The sequence below is a fragment of the Zosterops lateralis genome, assembly GCF_965231275.1.
Source record: "Zosterops lateralis genome assembly, chromosome: 10".
Taxonomy (NCBI): domain Eukaryota; kingdom Metazoa; phylum Chordata; class Aves; order Passeriformes; family Zosteropidae; genus Zosterops; species Zosterops lateralis.
The window spans coordinates 21,236,758-21,254,553 of NC_139770.1; the positions used below are offsets into that span (position 1 = coordinate 21,236,758).

Here is a 17,796-nt window from a genome sequence, read left to right on the forward strand (position 1 = left end):
TCCGTGCATTGTCCCACAGCCCCTCGGCTCCGTGGGCTAACAGGCTGCAGGTCCCCGGGGCTCCCAGGGGAACAGTGCCCAGCCATCAGTTATTGCTGCCCCGGAGGCTGTGCCTGGGACCTGCCTCTCCTCCAGCAGCACCGGCCAAAATGGGGTGTTCCTGGGGACCAACTGGGCTAACTGGGAGCCCCCTCTGCTCCCCGCACATCTCAGGTGTCCAGGGAGCTCTTGCTGCCCTTCAGGATCACCCAGCAGTCACCTCCCACGCCAGGGCACCTCCCAGAGGCGCTCACTGCCTCTATCCCACATCGAGCCTGTTCTCCTGCTTCCAGCTCCGTGCGGTGCTCAGCCCAGTTCAAGCAGCCGAATCCCTTGGCTCACACCTACAGGGGACATCCTGTACCTGACACACTGGGCCTGCCTTTTTCCTAAAGGAGCAGCGGGACAGAGGGCAGGGGATGGAGAAGGGGTGACAGTGGGGCAGCCGGGGCTGGCGGGGGCTGTTTTTCTCAAAAAAGGCTGCGCTCCCCTCCAGCTCCCTCGGGACAGAACACCCCCCACACAAACCCCGAGAATAACCAGGACAAGGCGGAGCTGAGCGACACAGTTGCTTTATTGGGGGGGTGTGGCAGCCCGCTCACGGGGCCGGCTCACTCGGTGATGCTGCGGAAGGACTGGACGGCGGGGCTGGCCGCGCCCCACTCCACGGGCTTGCGGTACTCCCCCTTGGGCAGCACGTACTGCCGGCCCCGGTAGTTGGGATGCTCGTAGAACACCCAGACGCCCTCCAGCACCCTGCAGGCGTGCACCTCCCGCATGTGCCACTCCTCCATGATGGAGGGGCAGTCTTCGGTGGCTTCGAACATCTGCCCGCCAAAATCTCCCTTCTCAAACACCTGGATGTGGCCTCGGCCTCCACTTGGCTAGGGAGAAAAGAAAAAAAAAAGGAGATAAAATCGTAGAGCCGTGGAACGGTTTGGGTTGGGAGAGATTTAAAGATCATCCAGTTCTATCTCCCACTATCCCAGGTTGCTCCAAGCCCCATCCAGCCTGGCCTTGGACACTTCCAGGGATAAGGCAGCCACAGCTTCTCTGGGCGACTTCACTGGCAATCAGAGCATCGGATGGAGGCACTGACATGCCCCAGCTCTGACACGGGGGCAGAGTTTGGGCACAGCCAGACTCAAATCAGGTACCAACCACCCCCAGCACACCAGGACAGGGCTGAAATCTTGCGTCAGCCTCCAAAAGCACAGGTAAATTTTAGCAGAGCAACTCCAGGGATAAGGCTGAGTCAGCAGTGGTCTCGCTATCCTGGACTGCCTTGAACCCCTCAGTGCTCCACATGAGCATCAGAGAGCCAGACCCCTGCAGTCCCGTCTCCCCCGGGCGGAGAGCAGTTTAATGAGCTGCTGACCCCGGCGGGGCCGCTTTGCTGCAGAGGCAGCGCTGGTTCCCACCGGGGCTTGGAGCGCTCCTGGCCCGAAGGCACCGCGGCAGCGTCTGATCTGCAGCTGCCCGGACACCTCTTCCCCCGCCGCCACAGCCTGCCCCAGCCAAGCTCTGCGGGGTCTCGGGGTCTCCCCAGGGCAGGAGGGAAACCCGGGTACCAGGTGGATATGCAGGATAAGGCTCCTACATTTCAGCCTGGTGGAGGAAGCTGCGCTGCTCTTACGTCTCACATGTGTTTTGGCCTCATGTCTTAAGCCGGATCAGTGCTCTGAACGGGATGGAAACACTCCCTGCCCCATGAAAAGGGATTTAGACCCAGCTCAAAGCCAGAACAGGTTCAGAGGGGTGTTAGACTCCCAGGTAGAAAAGCAAAACCCGTTCTCAGTTGTGAGATCTGGTTGCTCCATGCAGTGGGAATTCACAGCCATGCTCCAAGTCAGAATACCCATGGATCACAGTGTCTGCCCCACTACTGGCAGAACCTCAGCAGCAGCAGCATCCATCCACACTTCATCCACAATCCCAATTTTAAAGGATGCTCCTCCCCATAGGCTTCTCAAAAGGATCATTCTCTCTGTTCCTCTCTCCCCATCATCAGTTGGGAGGGGATGGGGCACACCTCCTGTGCTCTCCTAATAGCAGGAGGCACCAGGCTGTTCCAAGGAGGGCTCCAGGCATCCTTCCCATTTCTGGGCACTCCAGAGCTGCTGCTGGGCTTGGTCTCTCCATGCCCAGAGGGGTTTGGTGGCACAGATTCAGTTCCTTGTGTCAGAAGGGAGTCTTGGCTTGCTAGAGGGAAATCTGCCCCTCATTCTAAATGTTCCTGCAAAATCTATATTCCACTGTTACAGGCCTTGAGCCTGGTTGATCAGTTGGTTGCACATCAGAGGAAAGGTGAGAGGAAAACTTTTGAGCAACCTGCATAGACACTGAAATCCCTAAAGGAACAAGCGGATGAAACTACACTGCTGTTCCTATGGAAACTCACCCACATTTAAAGGGATCTGCCTTTCCCCATTGCAACCCAGAGTGGGAGAGATTCCCCTTCTCCCTCCACCAAACTGGCTTGTTACTCCCAGAGCATGGGAACAAATCTCTGCAGCCTCTGTGGTTCCCCAGGACAATGGGCATCACATTTCCCCACGTGAAACCCTTCCACAACAGGCATAAATGACATCATCCCCTGGGGAGAGGTGACACCTACAATCTGGATGTACTTGCAGGAGCCCAGGCGGTCGTTGAGGCCCATCCAGTGGTGGTAGTCGGGATACTCCCCGTGGGTCAGCACGTACATGTTCCCAGCATAGTTGGGCCTCTCGTAGGCCACCCAGGTGCCTCCATCCACACGGATGGAGTTGCAGCGGCTCAGGTAGGTGTGGAAGTCGGGGCAGTCGCTGTCACACTCGTAGTAACGGCCGAGGAAGTTCTTGTCTTCATAGAAGGTGACCTGAAATGAGCAGAGAGGGAGGAGTGAGGAGGTTCCTCACTCAGCACATCTCCATGTTCTCGCCACATCACAGCAGGAAATATCTGAAAGCTGAGCCCTCGGGATATCAGAAATCACCGAGCCCAGCCATGGAACGGGACCAGCTGCAGTCAGTCAGGCTAATTCACCTGTCTGGCCCCAACGCCGCCAGCTGCCACCAGAGTTCTGCCCTTCTCACACCTTTGTTCCATCTCAGTCCAACCCAACACTTCCACAGAGAAGTCCCTGTCCTTCTTCCAGCAAAACACTACCAAAACTCTTCCCTCCCACCTTCTCTAGATCAGGAGTTACTGAATTATGGCCAGAGAGCTGGGAGAAGTCAATGGAATGTATAAAGCAGTTTTGTGGGGACATGGGTGGGTCTGGCGCTGGGTTAACAGTTGGACTTGATTCCTTTAGAGGGCTTGTCCAGCCTTAAAAATTCCATGATTTCTTTTATACTGGCTTACCAGTTGTTTCCAGTGAGATCTTTACTGATGAGGGGCTGGAGAAGTCTCTTTCCTCCCAGGTTATGTCTTCTAGCCCATCCTTGTTTCCCCTTGAGCAACCCAAAACTTCCTTTCTCAAAGCTCACTGCACAAAGCTGGACATCACGCAAGCCTTGCCCATGCCAGGAGAAACTAAGGGAGCATTCTGTGTGCATGGTGGGTAGCAGTTTTATGGATATCCAAGTCTTTGCAATTGGCTTGTTCTGCTTTGGTTGCTGCAAGTCCACGAGACCTCTGACAAATTCACAATCCATCCCCACATTTCTTTCCCAAGAGCTTCTCTATAGCCAGGCTGCTGCCCCCAAAGCACTTTATCCTAGAGCACTTTATCCTTGATCACAACCTGGCTTCAAATGATCTTCGGAGCTGATGAGCAAATCCCATTCCTCACGCCCAAGGCATCACCCTCCCAGCCAGCCCTGGAGAGGAGACCCAGTTTTCCTCAAAAATCTCTTCATGGAAATATTGCCAAGCCCTAGACCAGACCAGTCTTTCCTCCAGATCCATTTTTAGATCCTCTCAGGTGAAAATTACTCATCAAACATTGCTATTCTCCAAGAGGATTGCCAAACCATCACATCTATCTTGACTACATCCCTTGCTTGCTCACAGCACCAGATGGTCTAGAGAGAATCTTTCTGGCCACACCCAACATGCAGTGTTCCACAATCCATTTTTCCCATGTTTTTTTCCATAGTTTGAGTAAGATACACCCCCACCTGCTATACTTCACCTACAGTGCTTTGCCTACTGGTGTCGATGTAACTTCCCTACTCTTAAAAATCATTCCTTGTCAGTGTTGCAACCCAAATCCAAGACAACTCACTCACTCACTTTTTATTTTTAATCATTTGTTTTGTACTAAAAAATTACATTAGCCGGAGTTTTCATGGAGCTGGTTGGTCAGTGTGTCCCACCAGCCTGACCAAGGAATCTGAGGAGTCAGACTGATCATGCCAGAGGATTCGTGCTCTTGATTTTGTGGCCTGTTACTGGACATTTATTAGGATAATGCTATTTTCCTCTTAATTTTAAGGACTGATCTGCCATCACGAAGCAGCTGCACACAAAACAATCTGTCCCCTAACATCCTGAGCAAGTTCTTCCCACCTTCAATGGAGAGCTGGGAATCACTCTGACCTTTCCAGCAGTGAATAAGGGCTGTGAAAGAAAAGCACTGAAATTCTCGGTTCCTGTTTTCCCACTCTTGGGCAGTTAACCATGCTGGCCAGGTCTTCCTGGCCACAACCCACTGCCTTTTTCAGATCCTGCTTCTGGATCATTGTCCCTAAAGGTATGACTCAAAAAATCTGCCTAAAGCAGCACTGGGTTTGGCAGTCATGCATCACCAGACACCCTCTTCTTGAAGCCAGTGGTCAAGGAAGCCACAGCATGCCTGGAAAACCCTCTGGAGGGATTCAGTTATTCCTGGCTCAGCATTATCCTCTGCTGGGATGGCTGATCCCTCTCTCCAATATCTGTCCCCAAGCTCTGATCCTGTCCCACTCCTGTCCATGCAGTGTCCAGCATGGTTAATGATGAACTCTGCCCAATGTGGATCTACTTTCTGGGCAAACCCTGGAAGGGTTCAAGGCCAGGTTGGACAGGGATTGGAGCAACTTGAGATAGTGGAAGGTGCCCCTGCCCACGGAAGGGAGTGGAACTGGATGGGCTTTAAGGTCCTTTCCAACCCAAACCACTCTGGGATTCAGTGATGTTCCTTCCCCACCCAGCCTAAAACAACCAAACTGGAGCCTAGCAAAACTTCCTGACATTTTCAGGGGGGCATTTTCCCTGTACTTATAAAACCACAAAACCAAAGAAATCCAAAGGCACAATAAGGATATGGCTGTTCCTACAGAACTGTCCAACCTTGGTTTAAACCTGCTCCTTGGTTTAATCTCAGAATTTAAGGGATCTTGCCCACCCGTTCTCCGGCACAGCCCTTCAGACACACCCTCAGCTCGTTTCAGACCTTTGCTTCCCAGCTTGCCTGCATGGATTCAGGTACCAACAGTGCAGGTTGATGTTTTCACCCACAGAATAATTACAGACAAATTACAGATTCCTATTCCAGATTTGCAGCTTTGTTTCTGTCCCCTCTCACTCGCAGGGAAATCATCTTCCTTCAGCCAAACGCTCCAGGAGCTCTGCTCTCAGCACTCCCCTGTAAACCTCGCCTCCCCAAACCTTGCCTTTTGGGGGTTACCAGACACACATTGCCTTTGCTAGAGCAGATATTCCTTTCAGGAATGTAAAACTCCTGCTTTGGTCACCTCACCTGAATTACCACATATTTCTTTTCAGCAGTAACTTAGCTAGATGAAAACTCATAAAAAATATCCAGTAGTGCCTCCTCTGTCAGCAGTGATCCCTTTCCACAGCAGATCACTCGCCAGGGTTGTGAGAAATGGTGTTTAATTCCCTACTTTGCCCTTTTCTTGTCCCTGGAATGTGTTAAACAAGAGCACAACATAAAAAAATAGGAGATAACTCCTCCTGGCCATCTTGCTGCCCCTCAGCAGCACAATATTCAATTAACTCCCTGTGGTACACTCCAAGGGGATGCAGTTTTTGGCAGGGGAAAGGCAGAACTTGCTCAAGACTTTCCAGGAAGACAGGACACTCAAGGATGGAGCAGTTGCTATTGCCCAGCACCTTTTTTAGGCTTAGGTACAGAAAGTTTGCACCCCAGGATCCGGGAGCCACCAGCACACCCTCCTCAGCTTCCCAGACCAACAGCCCAACCCTGAGAGCCACAGATCTGAAGGACACGGAAAAGCCAAGATGGGATCTTCCATGGCACTGCCCAGCGCCTCCAAACCCACTGTGCTTCCAATGCCCCTCGGGTCTCACAGCCTCCGTGGGCTAAAAGGAATCGAGCCCAAAAGCTAAACTCAGATGAAGCTCTTCCCTCAGCCTCCTAACAGTGTTTGCCCCCTACTTCCGTAGGGGACACCGGCCCAAGTCCTCGCCCTCCTTTCCTTTCCCAGCTGTTTCTCCCGGCACCAGTCCCAGACCCAGTACAAGTTCTGTGGGCTCAGCCAGCTCAGCTCTGCTAAACCCAAGCCTGAGGTCAGCTCTGCTAAACCCAAGCCTGAGGAGCTGGATCCCCACCAGAGATGTCACTCCAGCTGCAGCTGAGCTTCCCAACCTACCTCCTTCTCCAATTCCAGTTCACCCCAGCTGATTGCACCGGAATCCCAAGGCCGGTGTGCATCCCTCAGGGAACACTATTCCCTTCAGTGCCGTGGCCATTGCTCAGGAGTCCTTCTGTTGCAGCACACCCTCTGCTCCACCGTGGAAAAGGGATGTGGCAGCTCCACTGGTGCTGGGAGTCAGGCTGTCCCAAGGCTCCAAGGGAGCCTTCCATCAGACTCCACTCTGCAAGGGCAGGGACTCCTGGCTGGCACAGCCACCTCCACCCCCAGTTTACAAGGCATCAGATCCTGCTGATTTAGAACCATTTCAAAGTGCCTCTCACCAGTCACTGTGCTTGACTCCATCCTCTGGCAGAGCCACACCTAGAGGAACCAGCCAAAATCTGGGAAGATACTTGGGAGGGCTCAGCTCCAGCTCCCCTCCACGTGAGGAGGGATTTCAAGCATCTCCCCCTGCCCACACACTGACAGAGTGGGAAGCTGTCAGCAGAACAAAGAAAACAAAGTTTCTCCACAATCCATCCTTGTGAAATTCTGCACTTTTAGCCAAAATCATGAATATGCTGTAAATAAACTTACCTTGGTTCCAGCTCTGGACATTTTCCGTTCCAGCCAAGCTCCCCTGTGCCGGAGGAACGTCAGCAGCTGTTACAAACAGCCAGGATCCGAGGTGCCCTTTTTATAACGGGCTTGTTTTAAACCAGACAGCCGCTTTGTCATGAGAATAGGATCCAAAAATTGAGTCAGTGATTCTGAGGCTATAGCCGATTTCCAGAAAAGCAAACAGGATTATGGAATAAAGGAAGGCTTCACCATCCTCCCTTTGTTACCATTTGCTGAGTCAGAACACCAAAACTCTGCCAAATGCACTCAAAACACGCAGCCCCCTGCCAAGTCCAGGAGGATGAGTGGTAATTTGGCTGCTCCCTCCCTTCCAAGCTTGTTAAACAAGAAGGAATCCTCGTTGGCTCTTAGAGACCCACCCCATTTGTAAGGTGGGCACATGATATTCATCAGGGCAGGTGCCTGTGCACGGAAGGATACAGTTAAAGAACAATAAAAAGTGCTCGGAGCAGACATTAGAGGCTTGCAAAGACCAGCTCTGCATTGGAAACCCTCAGTGGAAGCATCTGTGCAGCAAAGAAGCTGCAGATTTTCCTGGGACACCCTCAGCTGGAGCCACACTGCTCCAAACACCTCCTGACACAGAGGGAAAGAAGGACATCTGGCCACCTCCCCACTTCCCACAAAGTGAGTAATTTCACACATCAAATGATGCCCAGATTTCTGCTTGTCCCTGCAAGTGTCACAAATTCGACTCCCAACTCTCAGCCCAGCACCTGAGGTTGGAGCAGAGTTTTCCCTCCGGCCACACTCCAGCCCTCAGCGGGGGGAGGCTGAGGATCAGTGGCTTCCACAGCCAACCCCCCCCGCCAGTGCATTATGAAAAACCACCTCTGCAGCTATTCAGTGCCCCAGCCCAAAGGCTTAGTGAGACAAAAGGACATGAATTTGGCACAGCAGCGCCTGAAACACGCATCCCCTCTTTCAAATCTGTCAGGACAAGCACTCTCGCAACAGCAGCTCTGTAAAAGCAGGCAGATAGGAGAGCCCAGGGCACACACAATCAGCAGCTGCTCCTCTTCCCATTTTAGGAGCCTTAAATCACCCACAGCTGCTGCCCTCACCAAGACCACTTGCATTGATTTAGTTTTTAATTCCTGAAGATCAGAGTTGAAGCACAAGCTGGGTTCTGCCAGCCAGGTTCACAGCTCAAAGCTGTGGTCACTTGGTACATCCCTCCTTTAGAGGTTGGTTAAATACAATAAACTCATCTTACATAAATAAATATAATAAACTCACCTCACCTGCCTGCCCAGGAGCCAAGGGAGACCTTCAGAGGAATTCTGAGGCTGTGCAGTCCAGAGCACTGTGCCTTCCCCTCACTCTGAGCTTGGATAGCTCTTCCCAAGGCACCACCAGCTGCTGCCTCCACTCATCCATGCAATGCCTTTGCCTATTTTCCAAGCTTAAGTGCTCAGCTATGAGCACATCTCCCCAAAACACATCCCACCAGCACACGAGAATGGTGCTTATTCAAGCTGATAATCTTTATGAAAATTATGAGAGATAGGAATAGGGCTTGTACCAAAACCTTGTGCCAGGGCAGCATTCAGCTCCATGGCTGAACTTTACAGGAGTTTTACTTTCAGCCTGGCAGGACTTACATTCTTTTTTTGCCCAACTTTCCTCATAAATTAACAGTTTCTCTCTCTGACAGATTCACATTTCATTAAGATAAAAGATTCTGTGTCCCTCTAAGACCAACTGTACAGGTAAAACCCCTCACACGTGCCAGGTTTATCCAACAGCTCTGTTTTATTGACATTTGTGAAAACAACACAACCATATACAAAAATTCATCTTCACAAAAGTCCTGTCTTCATATTAAAAAAATTAATCTATTGGATTTCATCCATAAAAAAACACTTCAACATTTCATTTTCACATTTATAAAAACAGCACAGCTGGTTTGTACCATGAGGATGCAGGTGATGCCCAGGGCTTGCATCCAGCTTTGTCCCAGGAAACCTGGTGTGCTGGACACCTGCCCACCATGGACGCTGACTGTGGTGACAGCTCTGCAGCAAGGCACACTTCATCTTCCCCCAGTGCCAGGCACCTCCCAGGCACCCACAGCATGGCTGCAGCACATTCCTGGGATCCAATCCAGGGCTGGGTGTCACATCCAGTGGGTGCAGGTGGGATGGCCACAAAGTCCTAATGAGAGCTGGGCTGAGAGGATCGCTGCCTGTTCCCAGAGCTCTGGAACAAAATAAAAAGAGACAATTTTATTTCTAACACCCGCAAAACAAAAAGGAATTCAAAAGGCTAAATCAAAAATAAAACCATTTCCTAATGGTTTGAAACATGCCATGGCAGAAGAGCACAGTAAGGGCACGTCTCCAGCTCCTAAACCACTCCTGCTCAGGAAGAGTGAGAATTATCCAAAGTCTCATTGTAAGAATTACTCAAAGTCTCACTGAAAGAACAACCCAAAGTCTCAATCAACTCTCTTTAGCAAGAAGTGAGATGGTTAGACACCAATACACAGAGTTTCTTTGCAAGAGCAGCTATTCCAATCAGTTTTATGTCACATCATGTGCAATATGCCCATCTGCCTTACAGATGCCTCCAACAAATCAAACTTGACAACAAGGCAGTGCTGAGGAGGCAGATTTCAGCTGACAATGGGTTTTGACAGGAAAGTAAGAACTAAACCCAGATGCCAGGCTCTTGTGAGAGCATTCACTCAACAGACTCCTGCTTTTCCTACCTCTGCCTTGGCTGTGCACACAAACATGGGACAGTTCTTGGGGGGAGAGAAGAAGCGAGAGAAAGAGGCCTTTTACTCACCTCCCTTTCCTTCAGCTGGCCAGGAATGTTGTCCTGCCCAGGACTGTTATCCTGCTGCCTGCTTGGAGCCCACAGCAGGAGGGACCAGGCTGTCCAGCTGCTGCCGGTTCCCCGTCTGAACCAGCCACTCATAGAATTTGTTCTCTACCAAGGTCTGGAACTGTTTCCTCTGATCCCTGAAACAGAAACATCATCAAGGAAATATGGAAAAATCACATTTATTTACAATATTATACTTCTACCACGTCTCCACTACCCAAACAAGCCTCTAGATGTATCAGGAAGAGCCAGGCTTGGTTCCTGAACCTTGCAGAGACAACCAGAAAAGGTTTTTACCAAGTGAATGCGATGATAATGAGCCCCAAAGGCAGAACCTGGTGGAGCTGGAGAAGTCATACAAGGACATAAAGTTCTGACAGTGCTGGAAAGGACGGAGATCAGGGAAAAAATACACCTATAAACACACCTCACATGATTCCTGTTGCTCATTATGAACTTCTGGGGTGGTTTTGTTAAGCCCAGCAGTAGGAGGGTGGGCCACTCAGCTCAGGCTAACTGGCACTGGTCATATGCCCAAAAGCATCTCCAGAAGAAGCATCCCAGTCCTCTGGGATCAGCTCACATCTGGAATTTCTTAAGCCAAAGGTGGCACAGTTGTTGAGTAGCTCCTGATGGACTTTTTCAAGGAGTTTACACAACTCATTTCTGAACACCAATGAAACATGAACATTTTTCAATATTCTGGAGATTTTATGTGGTTTTGTTTTGAACCCATTTGATGTGCTGACCCCATTCTGTACTGGGAAAAGCAGGAAACAAGTTCAGAGGAGATCACAAAGGTGATCAGAGGGATGGAGCACCCCTTCTCTAAGGAAAGGCTGGGAGATTTGGGAGAAGAGAAGCTTTGGGGTGAAATCATTGTGGCCTTCCAGTGCCTGAAGGAGCTACAAGAAACATGGAGAGAGACTCTTTCCATAAGCCTGAAGTGACAGCACAAGTGGAAATGGCTTCCCACTACCAGAGAGCAGGGTCAGATGGGATATTGAGAAGGAAATTCTTCCCTCTGAGGGTGAGGAGGCCCTGGCACAGGGTGCCCAGAGAAGCTGTACCTGCCCCTGGATCCCTGGAAGTGTCCAAGGACAGGTTGGATGGGGCTTGGAGCAACCTAGGAGTGGAAGGTGTCCCTGCCCATGGCAGGGGGTGGAATCTGGTTGGGTTTTTAAGGTCCCTTCCAATTCAGGCCGTTCTGTTTGATTTTGTCTCAACTCAGTCTCAGACAGGCTCCATGGATCCACATCCTTTTTTCAAGTTAAGACTGCTGTCTGTACATTCTCTTCCATTTGAGCCACTCCCCAAAAAGCAGGGTTCTGGGACACAAACTAACCCAAATTTCTCCCCAGTGAACACAAAGGCAGCCACTTCTTTCTTCCCTTGTGGATTTATCTTCTCCAAGAGCTTTTTTCTCTACCTTGATCTGCTACTGACCCTGAAAGACTTTCTGTCTGATACGCTCGGAAAATGAATAAACAGGATTTTATGCTTTTGCAAGTTGTTCCTCAAGCTGTCTTCTTGGTCCCGTCTTACGGGGGTTTTACTTTCAGCCTGGCAGGATTTACATTCTTTTTTTGCCCCACTTTCCTCAATCAGACAACTTCAACTTCTTGAAAGATGTCTTCTTATTTCTAACACTCTCATTCACCTCCCCGCTTGAGCACAGCAGCTTTTTTCTTTCTACAAGCCTGATATCCTGTTTGCTCTAAGCTTCCTACTTGTCTCCCTTCTTGTTTCCCTGCCTGCAGGAGACAACAGACATTTTCCACTGTCAGCTGCCCAGTTTCTTTTCAATAAGCTTCTAAACTTACCAGAGTTTCCCCCCTTTTATGGAATAAGCAGCAAGCTCTTGCCTCCTGTGACTGCGGCAGACGATGGCAAATCTAAGCACATCATCCCTATTTCCTCACACTTCTTTCACAGGAAGGTTTTGACAGGGCCAGACACCTTCCCAAAACTGTGGTGGGAAGCAGCAGCCCTGGGAGAACAACAGATGTTTGAAATGGGGTTTTATCCCCATTCTGTGCTTGCCAAGGAAGCTGAGCAGAGGACTGATCTGCTGCAGAGGAATTAAAAAGCTACTGCCCACAAGGTGATCTGCTGCAATGATCCACAAGCACATTCCCAGCTCACCTCACCAAGGGCTGGACAGTCATTTACACCTTCAGTCCCAAGGTGGAGGTTGGGCTAACAGGGACCCCAGGCAGCTCAGGGTGCACACCCAGCCCTGGCCCAATCCACTGCCAGGGTGGATCCCTCACCTTGACAGTATCTGGGAATGCTTTTCCTGGACTCTCACAAGCTGGGAAAATGCAGCCATGAGAAAGCACCTCCTCAGGAGCAGCGTGGGCAAGGGAGGGGATTGTCCCCCTCCACTCCACTCAGTGGGGCCCCACCTGCAGGGCTGCCTTCAGCTCTGGGATAGCAGCACAGCAAGGATGTGCTGCTGCTGGAATCCAGAAGGCCACGGAGGTGTTCCAGGGGTGGAGCCCCTCTGCTCTTGAGACAGGCTGGGAGAGCTGGGGGGGTTCAGCTGGAGAAGGCTCCGGGAGACCCCAGAGCCTCTTTCAGTGCCTAAAGGGGCTCCAAGAGTGCTGGAGAGGGACTTTGGAGAAGGGACTGGAGTGACAGGACAAGGGGAAATGGCTTCCCACTGCCAGAGGGCAGGGTTAAGATACGATATCGGGAAGAAATTGATCCCTGTGAGGGTGGTAAGGCCCTGGCACAGGTTGCTCAGAGAAGCTGTGGTTGCCCCATCCCTGGACTGTTCAAAGCCAGGTTTCACAGGGCTTGGAGCAACCTGGGCTAGTGGAAAGTGTCCCACGGCAGGGGGTGGAACAGGATGAGCTTTAAGGTCCCTTCCAACCCAAAGCATTTTGGGATTCTACAACTCTGAGCTATGCCTGTGAGCATTACTCTTCCTACCTTACCAAGCAGAATCCCAGGAGTGCTAATTACTAATGCTCTAGGACTGGCCTGCAAGACACGGCCCACAGAACCCAACCCATCCTTCAGGGATTTCTGTGTAGCCCCATCCAGCAACCCTCTGTCCCCGTGGCCCAGCTCTGCCCTTCCTCAGGCAGACTCACCTGGTCAGCCCTGCCTCCTTCACCATGCGCTGCCACACCTGCACCTCCTGCTCCCGCTGCCTCAGAGCCTCCTGGTACTCCTGGGGAAGCCCCCCTGGGGTCTCTGTGGTGTCTCCTTCCATCTCAAAGGGAATCACAAAGGTGTAGAAGTCCGAGGGGGGCAGCAGGCGGTAGACACCCGTGTCACTGCCGTCCCTGCACACCAGCATGGGGCTGTCCCAGTAGTTTGGCAGAGTGGCCAAGCCTACCTGAGCCATGTGGTCTTCCAGCATGGGGTAATGGGTGTGGAAAGGGGCAAAGCTCACTGCCTGGTTCCCCGAGAGGATGAGGGGCTGCGTGGGGGTGAGGGTGTGGAAAGTGCAGCCGGTGGTGGATGAAAGGGACAAGCGATGGCAAACCACAATGACCTTGACATTGTCACAGCTCTGGACGTGGACTGACGTCTCCACAGGGCCCAGGACAAAGGTGCTGTTCCTGCACTTCTCGATGGTCACGGATCTGCCAAAGAAATACAGAACCATGAAGGCTGGAAGGAACCTCCATCTAGTCCAGGCAGGGTCATCTGCAGCAGGTGACACAAAAATGCATCCATCTGGGTTTGGAATGTCTCCAAGAGAGGGAGATTCCACACTGTCCTCCCTGGGCAGCTGTAGCAGTGCTCTGCCACCCTCAATGGAAGGAAGTTCTTCCTCAAATTAAGGTGAAACTTGTGTTTCGGTTTATGGACACTGCTCCTTATCCTGTCACTAGTGCCTCTGAGCACAGTCTGGCACCACCCTCTGGCACCTCCTGGAGATCTCTGTATGGATTGATGGGATCCAGTCTGGTCCTCTCCAGACTATCCAGGCCCAGCTCCCTCAGCCTCTCCCTGTGAGGGAAATGCTCCAACCCCTTCATTATCTCCATACCATCCACTGGACCCTTTCAGGAGCTCCTTGTCCCTCCTGAGGAACCCAGACCTGAACACAGCACCCCAGCTGTGCCTCACAGGGCAGAGGGGCAGAATCACTCCCTGACCTACTGGGAATGCTCTCCCTAATGCCCCCCAGGATCCCATTGGCCTCCTGGACCCCAGGACACACTCATGGTCAGCCAGGGGTCAAGCTGTGTCCCAGGAGAAGCCAAACTCACCGCAGAGGGGACAGGAGGTAAATGAAGGACTCGTTGCAGCGATGGATTCTGACGTGAGCCCCCACCAGAGTGTCTGAGCTCTTGGCCAGGGTCTGCCTGTACACCTGGCTCATGATCACCATGGGGGACACCTCGGGCACCACCCGGGCACTGCAGGCAATCTTGGCTCTCCTGGTTGTTCCTTCCACTGCAAAACAAAGCCCACAGAAGTTCTGAGTCCAGCAATCCCTCAGGAAAATAATCAGCCCCGAAGGTCAAGGATGGAGCTCCCCACACCAGTCACACCATTCCCGATGCCTCCTGGGCAGGTCAGCAGCACAAGGCACCAGGAATTTCAGAAACCGAGAGACGCTGAAGGATCAAAACCACTTCAAGATTACTTAGGAGCAGCCAAAGCTTCCCACAAGCTCCAGCCAGCCCTGACCAAACAATCTCCAGTTCCACAAGCCTGTTCCTGAACATGAGACTCATCTTAACAGGAAGATGCTGAGGGCAAGTTTTAAGCAGGAATTGTGTGTTTTAGAAAGGGAAATGCTCCCTCTAGGACACAATCCTTAAGCCCTTTCCCATCCTCCCTAACCCACTGTCCCTTTTGGGATCCTGCAGTCAGGGAAACAAAACACTGAGCTGAATTCCTTACCCTAAGGGGGAAAGTACCTTGACTCCACTGACATGTCCCTGAAGGAGAAGGGCTGGATTGGAGACAAGGAAACCTACACCAAGTCCCACCCCACTGCCAGATCCCCAGTCAGCAACAAGAGCCAAGTTCCCATTTCTGGGTTTTTTTTCCCTAATTTTATTTATACTCTTTATCTATATTTATTTTTCTGTATTTCTAAATTTATTTCTGTATTCCTAATTTTCCACATTTCTATTTTTTGGTTTCTCTACACCTTCATATTTCTGTTTCTGTATATTTCTATATATTTCCATATATAGAAATATGTATATGTTATTATATATATTAAAAATATATGTGCATATAGAAAAATATGTATGTGTTAATATATATAAATATATACATTTTCAAGTATATTTCCATATGCTTCTGTTTCTATTTTCCCATATTTCTATTTGCCATATTTCTGTATGTTTCTATATACTTCTATTTTGCCCACCTATTCCTATTTCCCCCCACATTCCCAATTCCCCCCACATTTCTGTCTTTCTAAGACAGAAACTCTGTCCTATTTTTCTGTCTTTCTAAGAACAACTTCCCAGCAGTGTTTTTTTCCCCACCTTGCTGTGCCCAGGCCAGCTTTTTCCCAGCCTTGAGGCAGACAGTCATTCCCAGGGGATTAGCAGTGAGGGAGGAGCGCAGCCAGCTCTCCAGCTTGGGCAGGGAGAAGGTCCTGGACACCTTGGAATACCCGTTGTGGCTGTGGCAGGACTGGGTCAGGGCCAGCTCGTGGAGGGGCCGGACGGTGCCCGAGTTGCTGACGGTGCCCTCCAGCAGGAAGCTCAGGGCACACACGGCCTCAAAGGACACCAGGCTGCTGCAGGTGGAATGCGAAGAGGCTGAGAGCTGCTCTGGCTCCAGCAGCAGCTCCAACATGTCCAACAGGTGGCTCTGCACGAAGGCAAGGTGCTCCTGGTCGTTCCAGTTCTGCAGGGGCAGGAAAACGCAAAAAAGGGGGTGAGTTCTCCAAGCTGAGAAGCTCCATGGACATCATAGATACAAATCCTTGCTTAGAGTCCTTCTTAGAGGAAGAAAACCCAGCCAGACACAGTGTTCATTCCTCTCCCTCCTGCTGCTCTGCTCTCCCAAAGCTGGAAAAACATCTCCCACCAAAAACTCAAAATTCAACATTCCATTCCAACTCAAGTACCAAGTATTTCCTTCCAGTGAGCAGCACCAGGCTCTTCTAGAGTCCTACACAAATCCAGGCCACTGCTGCTGGCATTTGAAGGGAGGAAACAAATCAACAACTGACACTCAAGGTCTTGGAGCTGCTCCACTGGAAAATCCCCGCAGCTGGGCCAGGATTCAGTGCTGCCTTCCAGGATAAAAAGCAGAGGGTCACTTCTCCACTGTGAGAACACCAATAAACCAAACCCTCTGAAAGAATCCTCATTTCAAATTCTAAAGGGCTCCAGCCCAAAAAAAAGCTGGAATTTTGGCAGAGCTTCATAAAGCTGAGTTTTGCTGAAGGAACACACGGCTGTGACTACACCTTGTCCTCCCCACTTTTGTTCAATGTTTCAAGATAAAAGCTACCCAGGCCCTATTTTTAACGATTCCAGCCTGCCCCAAGCTACATTTCACCAGCTCACCCTGCTCACAGCAGCAGGACTGCGCCAGAATTCCAGAGCTTTGCATGGCCTTACACAGAGTTGCAAATTGTAATTCATTCCCCCCCACACAGAGCTGCCCATGGGAAACATCCAACTCCCTCCTTCCTAAATACCCGCAGTATTTTAAAAGGAAACAGTGTTTCTACGTGGATGATCTACAGCTGAACAACCAAATTCCCCTTCAGACACAGAATGTGATGCCAAGGAACCCCCTGGGATCCCAAACTCCACACTGGATCATGGGGAAGGCACTATGAGCATGAGGAGAGCTCCCTAATAAAGCAAAAAGGCTGTTGCTTCATAAAAGGAGACCTGCCAAGACTCTTATGGAATGTTCAGTCGGGGAAAGCTTCATGGAAAACTTAAAAAAACCTTTTTATAAACTGTAGCAATGATAACTTCACTTCGTTTACTATGGAACAGGAATTCTGCGTGGGGAGCCGCGCTCACACTTGGCTACAGGTGAAACTCTCCCAAGGAACCAAGCACCGCCTTTCCAACCCCTCTGAAGGCAGCTCCCCACAGAGAATCAGCTCCTGCAGGGGGAGAAGCGCACAGGCACGGGTACCTTATTCCCGCCGGCCGATTTCCCGGCTCCCAGGCTGGGAGACTTGGTCCTGGGGCTGGGCCACTCGTCCCCGAGCAGAGACCGCCGCAGGGAAACCTTGTGGAGCTGCTGCACGTACAGGAAGAGCAGGAACTGCAGAGTGTCCACGGAGAGCTGGAGGGCACGGGAGAGACAGAGAAGGGTCAGGCTGGGTCGGGCTCCCCTCCAGGCGGGGCCGGGTCTCCCCCTGCCCGGGGCCGGGTCTCCCCCTGCCCCAGGCCGGGTCAGGCTCTTGCCTTGCTCCGCTCCCGCTCCAGCTCCTCGGCGCTGGTGCAGGCGGCCTCAGCGTCGGCCCAGCGCAGGCGGAGCGGCGGGGCGGGCCCGAGGAGGCCGCGGAACAGCTCGAAGTAGAGCCAGGCGATCTCGCGGCTGAGCTGCAGCTTCCCGCAGGCGATGTGCCGCCAGGAGGGCCAGCGCAGCCGCGGGAAGCAGCCCTGGTCGGCCCTCGCGCGGGCGTAGGCGGCCGCCTTGCGGAGGTAGTGCGGGGTGAGGCGGGCGGGCGGCGGGGCCGGGAGCGCTCCCACCAGGAACGGCTCCGTGCGCACCCACAGCCGCAGGGGCCCCGCCGCCGCCATCGCCGCCGCCACTTCCGGGTTCCGGCGCGGGCACCATAGAGACG

At 51.8% G+C, this 17,796-nt stretch overlaps 2 protein-coding genes across 3 annotated transcripts; both read right to left on the reverse strand.

The window, feature by feature from the left end:
* Positions 1 to 639: 639 nt before the first annotated feature.
* Positions 640 to 9,239, reverse strand: CRYGS (crystallin gamma S). Of its 2 annotated transcripts, none has more exons than XM_083869035.1 (3): positions 9,127 to 9,239; positions 2,657 to 2,899; positions 640 to 923 (listed from the first exon to the last, which is right to left on the reverse strand). In XM_083869035.1, the coding sequence occupies exons 1-3, from the start codon at positions 9,157 to 9,159 to the stop codon at positions 651 to 653; spliced, it is 549 nt and encodes a 182-aa protein (XP_083725161.1). In that variant the 5' UTR covers positions 9,160 to 9,239; the 3' UTR covers positions 640 to 650. The 2 variants fall into 2 exon arrangements, with proteins under 2 accessions (XP_083725161.1, XP_083725162.1); XM_083869036.1 differs by lacking the exon at positions 9,127 to 9,239 and adding an exon at positions 7,167 to 7,334.
* On the reverse strand, positions 8,959 to 17,752 carry TBCCD1 (TBCC domain containing 1; the record flags this gene model as incomplete). The annotated part of the gene is made up of 7 exons (XM_083869037.1): positions 8,959 to 9,413; positions 10,005 to 10,180; positions 13,145 to 13,642; positions 14,276 to 14,462; positions 15,515 to 15,881; positions 17,139 to 17,291; positions 17,414 to 17,752. 6 exons carry the CDS (start codon positions 17,750 to 17,752, stop codon positions 10,051 to 10,053), a joined length of 1,674 nt encoding a protein of 557 aa, XP_083725163.1. The 3' UTR covers positions 8,959 to 9,413; positions 10,005 to 10,050.
* Between the last annotated feature and the right edge of the window lie 44 nt (positions 17,753 to 17,796).